This window comes from Alosa sapidissima, chromosome 22 (assembly GCF_018492685.1).
Source record: "Alosa sapidissima isolate fAloSap1 chromosome 22, fAloSap1.pri, whole genome shotgun sequence".
NCBI classification, from domain to species: domain Eukaryota; kingdom Metazoa; phylum Chordata; class Actinopteri; order Clupeiformes; family Clupeidae; genus Alosa; species Alosa sapidissima.
The window spans coordinates 25,918,109-25,938,476 of NC_055978.1; the positions used below are offsets into that span (position 1 = coordinate 25,918,109).

A 20,368-nucleotide genomic window follows, 5' to 3' on the forward strand; every position below is an offset into this window, starting at 1 on the left:
CAGGTCAACTTGCTTGTCTTGACCGTGTCCGTCTTACACGAGGCTGGCTGAAACGAGGGCTGCCGCTTTTGCTGCCGCTTCAGCAGCGGCCACTATTTTTATTCTGCTAGGAATTGCATGCAGCTGTCCTGTCTCACTAATGATGCATCAGCGTAGACCGCCCTCTGACGTTCGCACAGCTTAGATTGTTCAAAAGGGTGTTAATTACTGTCAACTGAAAGTCCGCTCGCTCACACCGACCGAAACTCACAGTTTCAAGTAGCCTCCTCCCTCAGCTGTTCCCAAACGCCCAGAGTCCAATTCTAACAATTGGAGAGGATTTGGCCAGTAGTAGCCTATGTGTTCTTGCTTTCTCTCTCCCAACTCCCAACTCCCAATTTTACCAGAACTATTATTACAGAAAATGTTATTTGTAGTAATTAGAATTATGAACTCAAATATCTGAAGTATTTCAAAGTTAATTGCCTAGGGTAGGCCTACAACAATAATATAAGATTACAACAAACAGCGAAACAACAACAAAACAAAAAAAATCACAATCCTTAACACTTAAAGAAAACACTTTTTATACAGAAAACATGTAAGTAGAAATAACATAGGTAAATATGTACAGCTCACAAAACTGTAATATTAACATAGTACTTGTCTATATACATGTGACAAAGACTTACGTCCAACTTCAACTCTAGCGCCTTTTCCAAATGTGTACCACCATGATACAAATCCTGTTAGTGGCTATACAAAAACTGTGTGTCCAGTGCATTTAAGTCAGACAAGTTTTGCTTTAAAAGTAACAACCAAATATTGAAAATTCTCACAGAAAATCATATTAAATATTGATTACCACACATACTGTATTGCATAAACTTTGTGTTTTACTTATGTGTTATTATTAGACCTATAGACTGAATCTGAATCTATTGCAAGTTGTGACGTGCTAACGAGCAAACACATTTCATACAAGTCAATAATGTGGTGCACAATATATAAAAATCTGATGAAAATGTGAAGGAATATATTGAAGTGGAAAGTAAACTTACATCCAAAACTGTTGTGCAGAGGCCCAAAGTCCACCGTGGCTCCATGGCATCAAAAAGAGCCTGAACAAATATTCCAGGATATCAGACCGATAGTAAATAATTCCTCCTTAATAGGGCCCATGTAGTCTTCCATATGTATATCCTTGCATATGTTTTATGTTTAATGTAGTAGCTATATGTTGAAAGTAACTGACAAGTTTCAGGAGTTTGTTTATATGATGAAAGTTCCTTATAGAGCCCTGAATATCATTATGATTTCAGCCAGGATTTACATTTTTCTGAAAACATTAGTTATACCCAATAGTCAAAGCGCACTTAACACTACAAATACTACAAAGACAAATAGATAACAAAAAGTCTCACACTTCTAATTGTATTATGAATATATACATTGGATAAAAATGAACAATGAAAATAATGAAATAAATGGCAGCCATATTAATCTTTCTGAAAAAAAAAATGGTCTCAACCCTTACCTCCTCATCTCCTCATATAGGCCTCCAGCTGTCGCATGCCCTCTGGTTGAGGGGGGTTTTTGTACAGCTCTTTACCACTGTGTGAATGGCCTGTGCGCAGTCTGTCCACAGTAATACACGGCAGCATCATCTATCTGCACGGAGCTGATGATCAGAGTGTAGGTCAGCCCGTTGCCTTTCCCGCTGTAACGAGTGGGCACGCCAGCCTGCAGGGAACTGACTTTGGAGACCAGGAGAGTGGGAGCACTGCTGTCTCTCTGCTGGTACCAGGAGAGCTCCTCCACCCGATGGGTCGAACAGTACACAGAGCTGCTGGCTGTGCAGGTGATGGATACCGTAGCGCCAGGTTGGACAGACTGAATGTCCGGGGACTGAGTCAAAACTACAGATCCACTGGAACCTGGAGAGGAAGCAAGACATACAACATGAATTTGAAACAAGAGTTAAGTTGATGGATTGAAAAAAAAAATATTTAATTAAAGGCTTTGTTAATTAAACGGCACATTTAGAGGTCTGTTTTTTTTTCATTTGTTAACTTACCAAATATCACAATAAATCATGAATCATAAACTCACAATTCAATATAAATACATCTGAATATGAAGAGCACAAAAAATAAGATAGGGAAACAAACAAAATAGTTAACAACAAGATCTCATCTCTGCTATGCATTCAAAAACATTTTACCATGACTCCAGAGGATCATTATCCAGGCAGAGATGGTGACTGACAACATTTCAGTTATTTAAAGTTCTGCTGTGGCTATGGCTGTCTGAGGTCGTCTCCTTGTTCCAAACCACTGGCCTTGCAGATTTTAGACCATGAGCTTTATGAAAATGGGCTTCCTATGCAAATATTCTCAGCCATGTGTAACAAAAAAGGAGCTGGTCAGTCTGACTCTGAATAGCTATTTTACATTTACACAACATACAAAGTTCAAATAACATTCAGTATGAATGTAACAATAAATCCATAGTTTGTGCATATTGCAGTAAGACTGTTTATACATGTCTCTGTTGTCTGCTCTCCATTGGTAACCTTTGGTTACTGCATTTAAGTTAGTGGCTGCACAATATCAACTTCAGTATTTACAACAATTTTAAGATGATTATGAAAAAAATGCACATCAATGGTCTACAACTGTATTTCAAAATCAATCAATATACATTTTCTTCAAATAAGATACATGGAAAATAGCATGAAATGACACCATACATTATTATCGCTGAATGTTCTCATGGTTCTGTCATGCAGCTGATGTCATTTTTTATGTTTTATGAATGCCCAATAATCATCTGACTAATAACAGAATCATCCAAGACATTAATAAACTCATATGCTTTTATGAACAGGAGCCCTGAAGAAGTTTAGGTGAGCAATAGTCAACCCAGTACTAACATACTGAAATTATTACCCAATAATATTACTCTATATTAGTGAGCAAAATAGTCATCCCAATACTAAGACATTAAAATGTAAAAGGACTGATGCTAGACACTAGTAGACAAATAATTATTTTCACACAGGTCTGTAGGAAAACTCCCCTCAGCGGGAGAAGTCCTCAGCCTGATTTATGCCTGTCCTTTTCCAAAGAGCACATCTATCTAGAAGCGCATTTAATTAGTGTGTGTGTGTGTGTGGGGGGGGGGGGGGCTTTAATGGTTGTCTGTAAACTGGTTCAGTGTGAGAGCGAGATTCCGGGGGCAGGTGACTGGAGGAAGCGTGGGCGTCATGACGGAAGGCACATATTTCACAACAGGCCATTTCTACCAACTGCCTGGGGAGATACTGTTCTATTTTGAGGCTCATCATGGATCGTTATTACCGCCGGGATGATATTTTGTGGTGGGAGTGAGCTCCAGAGGTCCCTCATGGTAATAAACATTACCGTATGCTAATCACTGCTGCTACATAAGTGACTGTTGCTGAGAGAAATGTGCAACTTGCAAGGCATCCAGGAAACTCCCCACAATCCCAAGAGAAGGACAGCTTCCAAATAAAAGTCAGTGTTTCTGGGTGGGTTCCTGGGTTTGGGAAGTCTGCATTGTTGTGTTTATGTAAATTATACATTGATAAACTATTAAGCAGAATAGGTTGTAAGGTTAGGTACAGTCAGGGCTGAAATTATGACATTAGCCTTCAGATTACTTCAGATACACCCCCAAAAATATGAATGACTTTAGTGATGTTTATAGCTAACACCTTAATTAGTATCTCAGATGTATTTGTATTCAGTCATCTGCCCTATTGAAAAGTGGGAAAGTATCTTTACAGTTTGACATCATATTGTGTGCACCAAATGAACATGGGCTAAAACAAATCAGAGTTACCTGAGGGGATCAGAGCAGAATCATGTTGAAGGTAAAGGCTATCAGAACATTTTGGAGCACTTTTCTCAGGAAGAGTGGATTAAACTGACATGCAGACGTCTCATTCAGAGCTACAGAAGTGATTGCCTCTAAACTTTGTACAACACACTATTAGGTGAGGGGCACCATCATTTTGTTTTTATGTATAAATATATATGGTATATATAAAATATTCTGTGAATTTTCATTAAACATGGAATAAACAGTGATGAATTTCAATTACTTTTGTCAGTTTCAAATTATTTAAAAGAAAACAAGGTTTTTTTGTTTTTTCGTGGAAGGGGAACAACAATTTCAGCCACAACTGTATACATGTAGTGTCTCCAATTTAATTATGTTTCTAGAAGGCCACTGTTTTTGAAAGATGCTTAGATGGTAACCAGTATGGTGTAGAAGGGTAAGGCTTCAGTCTCTGCTGTTTCAGTATGACACTGAGACAAGAGAGCAGCCAAGTGAGACAACATTTTATGCACCATTAATTGTCATAGGGAAAGCACCGTGGACCAAACAAAATTTCCTATCCACTCACCTTTAAATGCCCATATAATCAACCCTAGAGTGATTAGCTAATTATATCCCTGCCCTCTTAATTATGATATGAATATGGCTTAAAATCAATCCTGTTTGCATTATGGTATAGAAATCTATGAGGGAAATGGCACTATAGCGCAAATGTCTGTAATGTAATTTATTTCAGGCCATAAATATTTAGGTGGAAAATTAGAGTGCATTAGTGTAACAAAATTGCAGGCCAAAATGGTAATTATTCTTTTATTAAATATTGAACCCAGAACATGACAGTAAGTCTTGTGGCAAAATAATATTTGCATTTCTGTAACATCTAACATAGCTCATCTGATGTAGAATGGATGACCAACATTTCTTTATGGGGCTGCCACTTTCCCCATCTAATCTCAAGGTGTATAATAAAGTGAAATACCAGAACATGTCCTTGACTAGTATTGATCCATGACATCACCAGTCTTCCACATTGGTATCAGTGGCGAAAAATATATAAGAGAGTGGTCTGTCCAGGGTTTAAAGAGTTATGATAATCTAACCATCAAACTAGTCATGTTTTTTAACATCCACTGGTTCAACCAACAGCTCAGGCACGGTACTAAAATCCTGACCAGTGGCTCTCGAATCACCGGAAGGATTTGGTCGAGGCACATTCCCATTCTTACCGCTGTGTTGTGCAGTCCAGCAGGACACACGGAAAGAAAAGAAAACGAAAGAAAGAGGAAAGAACGAGTGAGAGAAAGAAAGAGGAAAGAACGAGTGAGAGAAAGAAAGAGGGACATCAGGCTTTTTTGGATAGAGATGCACACTGGAGAGCAAGCAGGTGGAAGGAATGCCCGGAATAAACATTTTAAACACAGCAAAGGGAAATGGGCTGCTGTGGCCGAAGATAACGCCGCCATTCTCCTCCTCGACTTGGCAGATTTACGGTGAGGTGAGGGTGTGAGGTGATGGTGAGGGGGGGTTAACAACTAGCCATAAAGCACAATCTTGGGGGGACTGGAGGGGATTGGTCGTGTTGATAGTTAGTGAGAAGGGGGGGACATCTGCACAAGACACGGGAACAAAGGGAATCGGGCAATAGGGAGGAGCGAGAGCGTGAGAGAGAGAGAGAGAGAGAGAGAGACAGAGAGAGAGAAAGAGAGAGAGAGAGAGAGAGACAGAGAGAAAGAAAGAGAGAGAGAGAGGAGGTAGATAAAGCCAAAGCCGGGGCCATGAGCTGTGCACTGCCCTACGACTCGCTGTCAGCGCGGCCGAGCCCACGCCGATCCAGCGAGTGGGAGCGCGAGCAGCACGCAGCACGACGGCTGTCCTCGCCCAGGGGTCCGAGCCTCCTCACCCCTACGGCAGTCTCCCGCCGGCCGTCGGCGCTCCCCGGATACCTGCTCTCACCCTTCCAGGATCAGCACGACTCGCAGCAGCAGCAGCTGCAACAGCAGCTGCAACAGCATCATCAGCAGCAGCAGCAGCAGCAGCGTCTCTCCTTGTCGCTGTGCTCCGAGGCCTCGCTGGCGCCCCCAGTGGCCCACGTGGGCAATGCCCCACCATGCTGCCGGGCGGTGGGCGTCATGCCCCTACTGCGGCTGGCGCTGCTGGCCTTCAGCTGCATGTTCTGGGCGGCCGGGCTGGCCATCTTCACACTGGGCGTGTGGGCGCAGGCCTCCCTGGCCGACTACATGCTGCTGTCGTCCAACCGCTACCCCAACGCGCCGCTCATTCTCCTGGCCACCGGCGCCGCCATCACCGCCTGGGGATTCCTGGGCTGCCTGGGGGTGGCCGCCAACCTGCCATGCCTGCTACGCGCCTATGGCTTCTTCCAGCTGGCCGCACTGATGGGCGGGCTTGCCGCCGGCCTCTCCGGGCTCTTCTACCGCGAGGACATTGCCGGGGGCTTCCGCAGTGGCCTGCACCAGGCAGTGGCAGCCTACGGTGAGGACGACGGTCGGGCTGACGCCCTGGACAGCCTTCAGAGGGTGCTCGAGTGCTGCGGGGCCGAGGGATGGCGCGACTGGCTCAGCTCTGACTGGGCAACCCAAGATTTCTCTGGCGGCTCGGCAGTGTTGCCCGGGAACATCACCTGGACGTCGGTGCCCGACAGCTGCTGCGTGCGACGTAAGGGCTGTCGCAACCGACCGCTGCCGGAGGGGGGCAGCCAAGGAGTGGCGGCAGCTGCTGGGATCCATCCTCACGGATGCTTCCGGAAAGTGTTCAGCTTTGTCAACGACAATGTCTTTCACATCGCTGCAACTGTGCTTGGGCTGGCTTTCATCCAAGTCGCAGGCATCACACTGGCATGCCTACTCGCCAACCGGTTGGCACCTCGGTTACAGCGACCAGGAGTTCATTAACATGTGTGGGTTGCGTACCCACTGGGATCCCTGTGACCTCTGCACTACCATAACTGGACAGGGCTGTGCCTCAGGACTGTGCCATGGAAGTGCACAGCTGGTCGAAATTCACCTGACCACCTGAATTCCAAACTACAGTCTCGACCAAATGGACAAACCATTAATATGTTTGCAGTCATTGCTGTTGTTATTGTGAAACCATTGTTAGATATCCATGAGCCATTCCTAATCCATTTGGACACTTTAGATAGATAGCCTACTGAAGGAATGCCAACATCTCTATCCTGCTGATTCTGATTGTTTCGAGTTAATACTGTATAACACAGGACAGCAGAGACAGTACAAAAACAACTGTACTTGAAAAAAACTAAATACAACTATCACTAAGGTAACCAAGACCTTTATCAGATTTACTTCTGTATATAGTTATTTATGCATGGACTTACAAATGAGTATGTTTCACGCTACTTCAAGTATTATATCCTTAAGGCATTTCAGATAGTGAATGAATAATAACACATCCTTTAAGAAGCACTCAAAAAAGTTAAGAGCACAACACAAGAGAATATGGGATTAATTAATACAAGGGATATTCACAACGGGACATCTTTTGGGTATGTAAAACAAAATATTGGTAATTGTCACAAAACATTTACTAATTTGATAACTACTTTGAAAATACAAGTTATCTGTAGAAATTGTATTGAGTATTATAAAAAATGTATATAAATGTGTGTGATATTTTACTTTAATTTACAAATATGCATCATGAAAATTGTTCAGGTGCAATACGGCTGTTATCCACTGCAATAGCTATAGAAATGGAAATAATGTTAACGTAATGACATGCCAAGGCCAAGACATGCCAAGGAAATCAATATCTGTTTATTGTATATCCCACTTAAGAATCACCTTGTCATGTGTATTATTAATTGATTATTCATATATGTTTCCCATATTGATTGTGGATAACAATAAATCAGAATTTGATTTGCCACTGAGGTCACTACACATCTATCTTGTATATCAGGATGGTGCAAATCTTTTTGTCCTTGTCTTAGCTGACATTATTGCCGTTGAAATCAAATAAAATGTATCAGATATTGTATCAGATGGCTACTGATGACATGAAGGAAACAGTTATCTGAGGTCATTTACCTCATGGAATGAATTTGTGTGAGCAACAGAACAAAAAAAAACTTTAAAAGAGAAAGAGAAAGATAAACATCTGCAGTTCAGCAGACTGTAAGGATGTGCTGTATGTAAATAAAAAAATACAAAATGGCTCAAAATGGGTTAGTAGTATGATTGTGCCATCTAGTAGGTCTATCCCTCCAGCCTCTAAATCTGTGCACCAAACATTTTGTAAACATTTGTTTAAGAGTCTATATATTCATTACTTGGTATACTGCCCCCCCCAACAAAAATAAATAAATAAACAAATACATAAATAAATAAATCCAATCAATCTATATGCGAGCAGAAGATCTGTGGCCATGGGCTTTCCCTTGACTTGAAATTGATCTGGTCTGACAAGTTTGGCCAAAACATTCCTATCAATTCATATGTCCAGGGCCGCCAGGATAACTGCACTACACATCTACTGCATCTACAGACTCACAGAGCTGAAAGTTAACGCGCCAACTCTCTCATAAAGAGGCACTGAACAAGATCATTGTTATGTGGCTTAAATTCAAAATCGCTCTAACTCACTGAGCTTAACAAGGTAGATCACAGAAGTTGATTGCGGTGAGAGATATAAAATCCAAACTCAAGATACACTGAAATAGAAGCTGCAGCTGAATGGTTTGGTTGTGCATTTGCTCGCTTTCCCAAATAACTGGTAGTAGAACCATAAAATCCTCTGGGTTTTAAGAGACATTGACGCAGCAAACCCATTTTTATGTCTCTAACCCCCCGATCCATGTGCAGCGAGGTGCTAAATTGTCTCAGGCAGAGGCGACCAATATTGTCTCCCACTCTATGTGGCCTGACATGCTGAAGAGTAATGGGCATCTAAACAGCATCTCATTTACTCTCAAGAGAGTTAGATCTATGGGAACACACTGTTGTGCTTTTCATTTAGGCCTGTAGCCGGAGAGACAGCTGAGATGTGTGTAGAAAAACAGCATAATTGATAATATTATTATTATCATTATTATTATTATCATTATTATTATTATTATTATTATTATTATTATTATTATTATTATAGAAATAAATATAAATGCAAGCTGTGATTATTGGTGTCCAAGCAAAATGGAATAAGTGCTTAAGCAGGAAAAGGTTAAAGGTCACTGAGGAAATGGGGCAAAGTATAGCACACCACATTACACATTTCCACGTGAAGCGATTAGCGAATCTTGAGATCTTGACATGTGGCAGTTTTAGCACCCTCCATGTGTGGCATTTCACAGAATTTGGTGTTTGGTTTGGTTGTGATTGGAACTTTATCTGAGAAGGTAATGATAATAGATTCTAGAACCATTATGGGCAAATACATTTTACTGATGTGTAACTCTGAAGAGGAGCAACCAATAAAACAATTGTTGGTGTTATTCTGTAGTTGTATAGCCTACCACTTGGAAGAATGGCCTCTGAGGAGATTTTTTAAAATGGCAGGAAAATGTTGGCATGGAAATGAAAATACAGTTGGTGTTAGTTTCAGAAGTTTACAGGGAACAACTTCTGTACTTGGACCCCTAATAATAGTCGCACAAATACACTTTGCCAAGACAATACACACAAATTGACACTCGAAAAAGCAAATACTATTCACACAAAAGCTTCAGTGGTAACAGTGGCATTGACATTGGGTATGTATGGAAGGCCATAATTAAACACCTCACTTGTAGACTACTACTCTGTTTGCATTATTAGGCTAGTCATTTATTCTATATCGAAATCATGCTTTATATCATTGAAATCATGCTCCACTCTGTTGAAAAAGGGACAACAATGAGACCATATGAGGACAATTCCACCCATAGTGTTCTATTTATTTACAAATACATACTTTAATTACACTTATACATAGCCTTATTCTAGTGCTCTTCATACTATCCATCCTGCACATACACTTATTCTTAATACTCTACATTAATAATACTGTACATATCTCTACATTCTTAATACTGTACATATATGTCTATATGGTTCATACTACCATATTTATTCTGTTTTTTCTCATACTATATTCTGTTAATACAGTGCATATCTCTATATTATTCTTACTGCTACTACATTGCACATCTGTACATGTTGTTCACATTATTAATTTAGTTGCCATATTTATTCTGCTCTTATATCTATACACTGCACATATTTATATCTAATTTATATTACTCTAAACCATCCTCTGTAAACCTATTGCATACTACTGTCTACACTGTACTTTATTCTTGTCCTGCCTATGCATCACCTGTCTATACTTTGTATAGGCCTATCACATTGCACTTTTCTGCTTTTTTGCAATTCTGGTTAGACGCAAACTGCATTTCGTTGGCTTTGTATTGTACTCTGCACGATGACAATAAAGTTGAATCTAATTTAAATAGCCTAGGCTAGATACGAACGGGTTGGAGAACAAATGGCACCTTTCATTTCTCGGTCTCTGTTTCAGACAGGATACAATAACAAGTTACACCAAACAAAAAAGGTGGATGTCACAGAGTATGTTGTTGTTTGGACTTTTACACTGTTTGGTTTGGAAGGATCGGATGAATGATTAATTATGAGTCGGCAACTATTTAGACACGTTACATATCTTACATGTCGCAAAACCGTGGCACTCGTTCTCGCGCAAATACATTGTGCCAGGAGCTTGAGTGGATTAATCCTCCTCTAAACTGCAGCAGCAGATGAGGGTTATTTTTTTTCGGTCGTAGACCTCTGCACTCATAGCCTAGGCTACGCGTAATAGTAATCCAGAGGAGGTCAGCATTTGAGTGGTGTTTTCCACTCTCGACATGGACCTCATGGGCTCCGTGCTCAGTCGTACACCTCTTGAACGTCTCGCTTTTAATAATGTTGTTTTGCTAACACTACCTGTGGATTCATCGAGGGAACCCGGATCGAGGATCGTGAAAGGGGCCTGTTTCTCTCGAGTTACGCCGCAGTCGCTTGACAACCCCAAATTTGTGGCAGTGTCGGAACCAGCTTTGTCTTTGCTGGGACTGAGTGCAGAGGATGTATTGAGAGACTCTCATGGTGCAGAGTACCTCAGTGGCTCGAAACTGATGCCAGGTTCCGAGCCCGCTGCTCATTGCTATTGCGGTCACCAGTTCGGTCAGTTTGCTGGACAGCTGGGTGATGGAGCGGTCTGCTATTTAGGCGAAGTGGAATCCCGCGGCCAAAATCATGACAACCCGTGTGGACGATGGGAAATCCAAGTTAAAGGGGCTGGACTGACACCATACTCCAGGTACTGTGTTCAGTAGGCCTACGTCAAACCACGAAAAAGTTAATAACAAAGTAAAAGTTAAAAATAATGCTGATGTTGGGGTTTTTTTTTTTTTTTTTTAGATTTTTATAGTTTTGTGATGTTAGTGCTAAATTCAGTTTGTCTCAATATTTCTTTATTTACTGCTTGGCTACAGGTTGATTTTAACTGCATAGTTAGTTAGCCTTTTTTCAGAAGATAAAAAAAAATGTATTCATGAATAATACTGACAGTTCTCAAGACATTCTAGAACCTTACCCATTTGGCCCTAATACCCTAATCGCCAGAATGTGGCAGCCTGCCTCCATTCTGGAGCTGCTTAATGGATTAGGCACACTCGTGCTCTCCTTGCATAAGAAATATCACACGGCCTCTCACTCAGTGGAAAAAAGATCTTTCTTTTAAATGTAATGCATTATTTACAGATCGTCAACACAAGGCCTTGAATTTCCCCTGGGGATCAATAAAGTATCTATCTATCCATCTATCTATCTATCCATCTATCTATCAGTAAAGCTGGTTGCTATTACTATGACTAGCTTATTCTCCCTGTGATGCAGGCAGTCAGATGGGCGTAAAGTGTTGCGCTCCAGCATTCGTGAGTTTCTGTGCAGTGAAGCCATGTTTGCCCTGGGAGTGCCCACTACCCGTGCAGGCTCCCTCGTGACCTCTGACACCTATGTGATGCGGGATGTTTTCTACAGTGGAAACCCACAGCCTGAGAGGTGCTCAGTTGTCCTGCGCATCGCCCCGACATTCATCAGGTGAAGGGTCACTTTGCTTACCTGTTCTGGATCCAGTGGAAAGCTGAAAGCTGAGCTGGGCCTGGTATTTTGCTGCAGTACTGCAGGGCAATGATTTTGTAATGTCCAAAATGTCACTGGGCAACAAGAGCATAAAGCTGTTTGCAGCTACGAGTGAGCTTCTCAAGATTTATTGCTACTGTCAGATAAAATATTGGACAAGGCATTTGGATCTGGCACAGAGGCAGCTATAAAAATGGCGAGTATTTGTCTTCTAAATCAGAATGCTGCATCTCACTGCAACACATTTAGAGCAATTTATGTCACTGAAGTTATGCAAGCCCATTTTAATCAACTCGTATACATCCTTGAAACTAAAATTTACCATGCACCGTTTTGAAAACAAACAAGTAAATAAACAAATCTGTTGTCATTTGTTTACCCAGGTTCGGGTCATTTGAGATCTTCCACCCTGTTGATGACTTCACCAACAGGCAGGGCCCCAGTGTGGGTCGCCATGACATCCGTGCCCAGCTGCTGGATTATGTGATCGAGACCTTCTACCCCAACATCCAGAAGAGCCATTCAGATCGCAAGGAGAGAAATGCAGCCTTCTTCAAAGAGGTAGGAAGATTTAGCCATGAAACCAAACTTGTTTTATGTACTTAATTGTTTATTTTAAATGGCATGTCTCCATTAAGTATAAAATGCATACAAACTAGCAATAAATATAATGTATAATGCTCCATACAAAGCCTGTGATATTTTGATGTCATAAATATCTATATGCATCAGGAATTCTCCAGACTATATTTGCATCAGAGAGGGTTCAAGCGGAGCTAGTAATCAAGGATCTTTGTTTGCATGTTTGAAATGTATATGTCCATTTTATAATATCATGTTATTTTAGGTGAGCATGAGGACAGCCAAGCTGGTGGCCTTGTGGCAGAGTGTGGGCTTCTGCCATGGTGTACTCAACACTGACAACATGAGCATCCTGGGTCTCACTATAGACTATGGTCCTTTTGGCTTCATGGATAGGTATTTTGTAGCTTGCACTGCACAATACGTTACCCCAGTTCTAAACAATAATACTTTTCTCATTAATGTAGTACAACTATTGGTCTTCACTGGGAACAATTCAGAGATTAACTTGGCACATAACATAGGATTGTCTGTTTATTTTGTTTTGCTCCCTCTGTCAGGTTTGACCCTGAGTTTGCATGCAATGCCTCAGACAAAAGAAAACGCTACACTTACGAGGCTCAACCGTACGTCTGTCGCTGGAACCTTGTCCGTCTGGCAGAGGCTCTTGGGAAAGAGTTACAGGGGTCGCAAGCTGGGGCCATCCTTGATGACTACATGCCCATGTACGAGCGCTTCTACATGGCCAACATGAGGAAGAAGCTGGGCCTCCTCCAGCGTGAGGAGCCAGAGGACCAGGAGCTGGTGGAAGACCTGCTAGAGACAATGTACAACACAGGTATTAGTATTAGAATGAATGTGTGTGGGGCAGACACACTATGAAGATTAAGGATAACATAAGTACTTTAACAGGGTAAAGCAGGTTATCATTCTTTTGTACACTTCAAATGTGTTCGGCCTTCAAAAAGTGGTTGTAAAATTGAAAGAAGAGACTACGTACTTTGGAGAGGATTGTTTTACTTGGCAAAGAGGGTGTGTACACCACTGTGCACGCTGAGTCATCTGAAATATTAGGCATAAGACAGGGGAGGGGAGACAGTACCCAGGGGAGATAGATAGTAGCTTTACATGTTCTTTCATTGGCCAGACTGGGTGACCGTGTGCTTCATTTCACTGCTCTTCATATCTCTCCCTTTGTGTCATCCATGTTTTTTGTTTTTCATTCTCTCTCTCTATCACTCTCTCTCTCCGTCTCTCTCTCGTCTGAACTCATCTCATCTCATCTCATCTCATCTCATCTCATCTCATAAGGTGCTGACTTCACCAACACATTCCGCCTCCTGAGCCAGGTGCCGTGGCCCATGGAGGGCGAGGCGGAGGAGGCCACGGTGGAGCGGGTGGTGGGACTCCTGCTGGAACAGGGTGCCCCAATGGAGGAGCTCAAGGTGGCCAACCATCCCACCATGGAGCCCCGGTGAGGGCAGGGAACCATGGTGGATGATAGCACCCTCTTAGAATGGTCCATGACCATGGTGGATGATAGCACCCTCTTAGAATGGTCCATGACCATGGTGGATGATGGCACCCTCTTAGAATGGTCCATGCCCATGGTGGATGATGGCACACTCTTAGAATGGTCCATGCCCATGGTGGATGATGGCACACTCTTAGAATGGTCCATGCCCATGGTGGATGATGGCACCCTCTTAGAATGGTCCATGCCCATGGTGGATGATAGCACCCTCTTAGAATGGTCCATGCCCATGGTGGATGATGGCACCCTCTTAGAATGGTCCATGACCATGGTGGATGATAGCACCCTCTTAGAATGGTCCATGACCATGGTGGATGATGGCACCCTCTTAGAATGGTCCATGACCATGGTGGATGATGGCACACTCTTAGAATGGTCCATGACCATGGTGGATGATAGCACACTCTTAGAATGGTCCATAACCATGGTGGATGATAGCACCCTCTTAGGCTTGAACTAAATTGGTTGTAATTGAGACTCTATTGACTACTACTCAGATGTAGCCTAGATTGTCACTATTAGTGAAATCAGTGTTCACAAAAGTGACTTAGTATATTTGTAACATTTTAGAAATGTTCAAATATATGTTAGAAGTCGCCAGTAAATAACACATTTGCCAATTGTGCATAGAAATGAAGTAAAAACTTAAATGTTCTGGAAAGTGTAATTGAGAATATGCTGTTCCCTAATGATACCTTGTCTTCCTTTCAATACAATGCTTGCAGTGCATAGCAAGACAAGCACAACTGGAGAATTGGTAGGTTCTTACTGTAGTGTCAGGTTTACTGAGCTTGCTGAGCCAACAATGCCTGTTTGTGTTTGTCAGTCTCTCCTCTCAAGTAACCATGTGAAAACACTGATAAGAGTTTCTTTGTTCACCTGGCACTAATTGCATCCCTGAAAACAAAAATAGTTGCTACTTAAAACTGAGAGAAGTCCTTGTGTTCATTAAACCGCCCTCCCATTCACTTGGTTATACTAGGAAGGGTCATATTCCCATTCTTATAAATAGCATTGTCTATGCATGACAAAGTGTGCAGAGGACGCTTTGTTAGTGTCTTAGTAGAGTGTAGCTTTTATTCGATCAAAAAAACAAAACAAAACTGCTGCTTTACTATTACTATGACTGTGTTACCACTGCTATTGACCAGTTTTCAATGACCAGTGCACAGCCTTTTGAGTAGTCTAGTTCAGTGTTTCCCAAACTTATTTTCTGGGGACATACTTTTTAAAAATGACAGACCATCGCGACCCATTTCACTTCAGAGCAAACATGCAACCACCAATATTGTTTAAGGCCACAGGTTATCAAACTTGTCTATGCCCCCACCCCCAACCATTCTACAGTGCCATATCTATATACGTAATAGCGCCTACTACCATTACTATTACAGGGATTGGTGATGCACTGACTCGGTTTCCCACAATTCTGCAATCTCAATTACACATGAAACAATGTTAATATATTCAAAGCTGTAAAAAGTTTTGTACAAACACACAACCTCAGCTTTTTCTTATCCTGCTTTGAGCACAGTTGTGTTGCATTTTGAGCATCATCAGCGTGGAAAGTTGGAAATGACTACTGAAAAGATACGCCTGTCACGGTATGTTGTGACAGGCTATGTTGTAAGAATGGAACAAGAGGCTTTTGCGCAATAGCATTTATTGTAGGCTATCCTAGTAGAGTTCACGAGGTGGAAAACGAGAGGAAATAATAGCGTTTAAAATGTCCATTTAAATTGTAGCCTAATATAATGCACTGTAGTGCGTTTTAAATCCGAATTAATAAGGAATGTGAGGAAGTTGCTATTAACTTTAAAGAGTGTATCTACAATCGAAAATATCGACAGCCTATGGCTCAAATTGAATAGCCATGTCCAGTATACAGTACGTATGTCTGCTTTAGTTGACAGCATGGTAACTAGATTTTAATCGGTCAACGGAAGCAGCTGTCCGCTAATGTTTGCGCTGATTCATGTCCCTTGCATTTTGCAACTGCGAGGTCCATGGCAGGCGCCCCACAGAAATGTTATATTTTGCGAGTGAGATGCACGCTGTCCCCTCTGCGACGGTTTCAGGGCTATTCTAGGGCTGTGACTGGTAAACAAACTATATCCTAATAGAAAACTATGTATTTTTTTCCTACGGACAATACTACTTGGTACTAATACTAATAATACTTGGTGACCTTAAACCATTGGTTCCCAAAGACTGGGTCGCAAAATTTTTATTTGGGTCACCAAGACAACTTATGTTGTGTAAAAGGCCTAACTGATACCATTTAACCAGGAAAGCTAATAGTTTTCTATTAGGGTGTAGTTTGTTAACTACCACAGTCATGGTTTTGTCTCCCAATGTGCATTTTTATATATAGAATAGCTCATGAAACTGGGGGGCGAACGCGTCACAGGCGGGGTGCCAGAGCGTGGACAGTTCTGTGGGGCACCTGCCATTAACCTCGCAGTTGCAAAATGCAAGGGACATGAATCAGCCTACTTGCACGATGCCATGGATGTTCGTGCAAAAAGGCAGATTCATGTCCCTTGCATTTTGCAACTGCGAGGTCAATGGCAGGTGCCCCACAGAAATGTTCAATTTTGCGAGTGAGATGTCCATGCTGTCCCCTCTGCAACGCGTTCGCCCCCCAGTTTCAAAGCTATTCTAAATGCAAAATTGCACAGAGGGCCATGACTGTAGTTAACAAACTAGATCCTAATAAAAAAACTGTTAGCTTTCCTGGCTAAATGGTATAAGCTAGGCCTATTACACAACATAAATTGTGCTGTCGACCCAAATAAAATCTCCTGCGGCCCACCCGTGGATCGCAACCTAGTCTTTGGGAACCAATGGTCTAGGTTATGGAAATGAAGTAGCTTTGCCATTATGCACACAGCTGCTCAACACTTCAGACACAAGATCACTGTATACTTCATCTTATCCTTTGTCATTCTCCACCTCTCCCCTGTCCGGCATTCTGTGTGCAGTGAGTTGGAGATGATGCTCTCCATGAGCCAGGCTAACCCAGCCATGTTCAGCATCATGGCCAGCAAGCCGGAGGTGGCCAAGCAGCTGCGGAAGCTCGGCAGGCTGAAGGAGCTGCTGGAGACCAACAAGGAGGATCTGGCGGCCAAGCAGAGGGGCGACTGGCTCCGGTGGATCCAGCGATACAGGTTAGGCGACATGCAAACTCTGGTGCACGTTGGAGGCTTTTGTGAGCAAAATTGTACAGAGAAAGATGTAGAGATATGTTATGAATGCCATGTTTTGTTTTGCATTTCCTCTTTGAACTTGAATAGGAGGAGGTTGGCGCGTGAGTGTGAGAAGGAGTGTGACAAGCCCAATGTGGAGAGACTAAACATGAAGAGGATCCAAACTATGGACAGCACCAACCCACGGTTCATTCTTCGCAACTACATTGCCCAGAATGCAATTGAAGCTGCAGAGAAAGGAGACTTCTCAGAGGTCAGATACTAATCCGCTTTAGACTCTTGTTTTTTACTCACTTTAGTTTATTAAAACCAATATAGAACTGAGACCAGACTTCGTCTTTTTCTGACTTTTTAAACAAGATATGTACAATTTGGTGCTTGTAGGTTCAGCGGGTTCTGAAGCTTCTTGAGAGGCCTTACTCCGCACAGCCTGGTGTGGAACATCCTGGCTGGCTTGGGCAAGCTCATCAAGGGACGTGTGGTGTTGGCGGACCAGGTGGAGCCGAAGTGGAGCGTAACGGGAAGGATCCAGACTCAGTGGCACGTTGCCTCCCCTATGACAGCAAGCCGCCCTCTTGGGCGAGGGAGGTCTGCGTTACATGATCCTCATAGGCTCTCCCCAACCCCAGCTGATTGCGAAGAAGGTGCTGAGGTTGTAGACTGTATCCCGGTCAATTCGGATCCAGAATCAGCCTACTTGTGCTAGTCACCAAGGTCACGTACTGTATGTTGAGGCTGACACTGGTGGTTGAATTCAGTCAAGGCATTTGAGGAAGTTGTTACTATGTGAATATGCCATGGGCCCTAGGAAATAGATGGTTTGACTGAATTTTTCCCTTGGCGGGAGTCTATCAACAGCAAGAATAAAGAGAGTTTATATCATAAACATCTCTTTTTTTCTTTTCCCTTCTTCCAGTCAGTCTGCGGTTATCATGGGAGGAGAGGCAACTGGCAGGAAACCCTTGTAATCACATTATGCATAGAGACTGTGTATCTGAAGCAGAGATGTCAAATTTGTTATTGCTGTGAATACTTTAAAGTGTGTACTGGCACTTTGTATCCAAATATTTGATTTGAATTGTAATACGTTTGATGACAACTGTGATGTGGACGGGTCATTTCCTGTGACTGTCCACTGTGTGCACATACCATACAACTTTGTGCTCTTGCTTGTGTACACAAAATTCGGCATTTCTGTGGTTGAAAATGACTGCTCAGACCACCAGTCGACAGTGACAGGTCTGAACATGATGGACAAGGGTGTTTCTGATTTTAAGCTTTTATATACACGCACACAAAAACATAATCATCTAGGTACAGCATGCAATATCAGAATTACTGATTTTCTGAAGTTCCTAGCTCTTGTATTGCTGTACTTTACAACGTCGTCAGCTCCTCAGTTTTCGGTATGTGTCATTATACTGTTTACATCTAGGTCACTATAGTACTTGAATCATGCCTGCAGTACTACATCTGTCATGACAAGGAACGTCTATAAAACATACCTTTTTATGTTAAGCTTAAATATGTTTGGACCTAAATAACAACCTTAAATAATGCTCATACTAATGAAGTTGAAGAAAGCTCACTGATTTCTGGACTAGAGACTTGTTCATTATGTAAATCTGTAATGCTGAATGCAAATACACCATATATTCATATATTTTCTGTCTGCTTCTGTTTTGACATAAATACATATACTTGTTGGTGCCACTGTTTTATTATGGGATTATGCTTATGTCTCCTGCAATGGATACAGAGGCACCACTTTGGACAACTGGGTTATTGTGTGACATCAGTCATTCATTGTAGTTAACTGTGGTGCCACACAGTGATTCCAATATTAGTTAAATCTTTGACACGTCACACAGCGCTACGTAGCAGGGAAGAAACAGAGTAAATTGAACAAACTGAGCAACTCAGAAACTATTACAGCATAAAAGACCAACTTGTGCAACTATGGTCTACACATAATCCCCTTGATCATAAAGGCAGAAGTGAGTCATTGTGAAAACACACACAATAGCCATTACCAAACCCAACACAATCAAACCCTAAGAACTGGATAAAAGGCTCAATATTTTCTGTAGCTTGCTGTTAGGGGGAATACACAGGGAAAAGTGATTGCCTTCTGCCATTTTAAAATGTTTGACCTGATTGTGCTTTAACAATGTTTGACATGATTTATTGATTATAGGGGACATCTACTATGTGGATTAGCCAAATTTTCTGAATTCATTACAATGTGTGCATAATTTATTATCATCTGTGCCCATTTAGTGAATTGAGTTCACAACGTAATGTGCATACAATTTACTTTAGATGAGCACTCTATGTATCATTGTGAGCTCAATTTAATAATGTGCCCACATTTTAGTACGCTGAAAATGATTCTTCTAATGCACACACAATTTACTTTAATGTGCCCACGAGTAAGTTATAGAAACTGTATTCTGCACACAATTTATGATCTCTGTGTGCATGTTTAAGTAAACTGACCTCACAATATATCAGTTGTTTTATATTTATTTATTTTATTTTAACTGGACGTTTAGGGGCTCTGTATTATATAACTTCAGGGTTTTTTGTTTGTTTGTTTTTAACAGGATGCATAGTGTGTGACCGCAGCAGTATACAGTAGTGAGCTTTCAGACTGTATCCTAAGTGCCTTACTGTTTGTCTAGGTAGGCCATCAACACACAGCTGTGGCTTAATAGGAGGTGTGTCCTGTCTCATCTTAATACTATCAGTGCAGGTGTTTCATGACTGTTAGTTGCTTACTGAATTAAACAACAAATGCAAGTCACTACCTGGTTTCTCAGTTGATATTTGAACAGTGCTTTTTCTGATTTCACTATGTTAGCAATTGTAAATCTATCCACTAAGATACAGGTTCCTTGTTACTTTTTAACTCTAATTGACAGTACATGGCAAAATGTAACTTTTCTATTTTATTATCCAGCTCAATACAGGACACATTATGTTTTTCATAGTTCAGAAAAACACAATCACTGCACTTATACTCACACTTTGAACAGTGG

The 20,368-nt window shown here is 41.8% G+C and overlaps 1 protein-coding gene, 1 pseudogene and 1 gene segment (V, D, J or C); 2 read left to right on the forward strand and 1 right to left on the reverse strand.

Annotated features, from left to right (window-relative positions):
• Nucleotides 1–1,587: 1,587 nt before the first annotated feature.
• On the reverse strand, nucleotides 1,588–2,252 carry LOC121696818. The segment is given in 2 exon segments: nucleotides 1,588–1,916; nucleotides 2,204–2,252. Coding segments are annotated over 2 exon segments (378 nt in total).
• Nucleotides 2,253–5,620: 3,368 nt separating this feature from the next.
• Nucleotides 5,621–7,361, forward strand: LOC121697426 (tetraspanin-7-like). The gene has a single exon (XM_042078949.1). The coding sequence runs from the start codon at nucleotides 5,622–5,624 to the stop codon at nucleotides 6,753–6,755; it is 1,134 nt and encodes a 377-aa protein (XP_041934883.1). The 5' UTR covers nucleotide 5,621; the 3' UTR covers nucleotides 6,756–7,361.
• A 3,039-nt stretch (nucleotides 7,362–10,400) lies between these two features.
• On the forward strand, nucleotides 10,401–18,990 carry LOC121697799 (annotated as a pseudogene).
• The last annotated feature ends 1,378 nt before the right edge of the window (nucleotides 18,991–20,368 follow it).

Excerpts from the sequence above, each read along its gene's own strand:
- LOC121697426 (XM_042078949.1), top strand. The coding sequence starts at position 5,622 with ATGAGCTGTGCACTGCCCTACGACTCGCTGTCAGCGCGGCCGAGCCCA.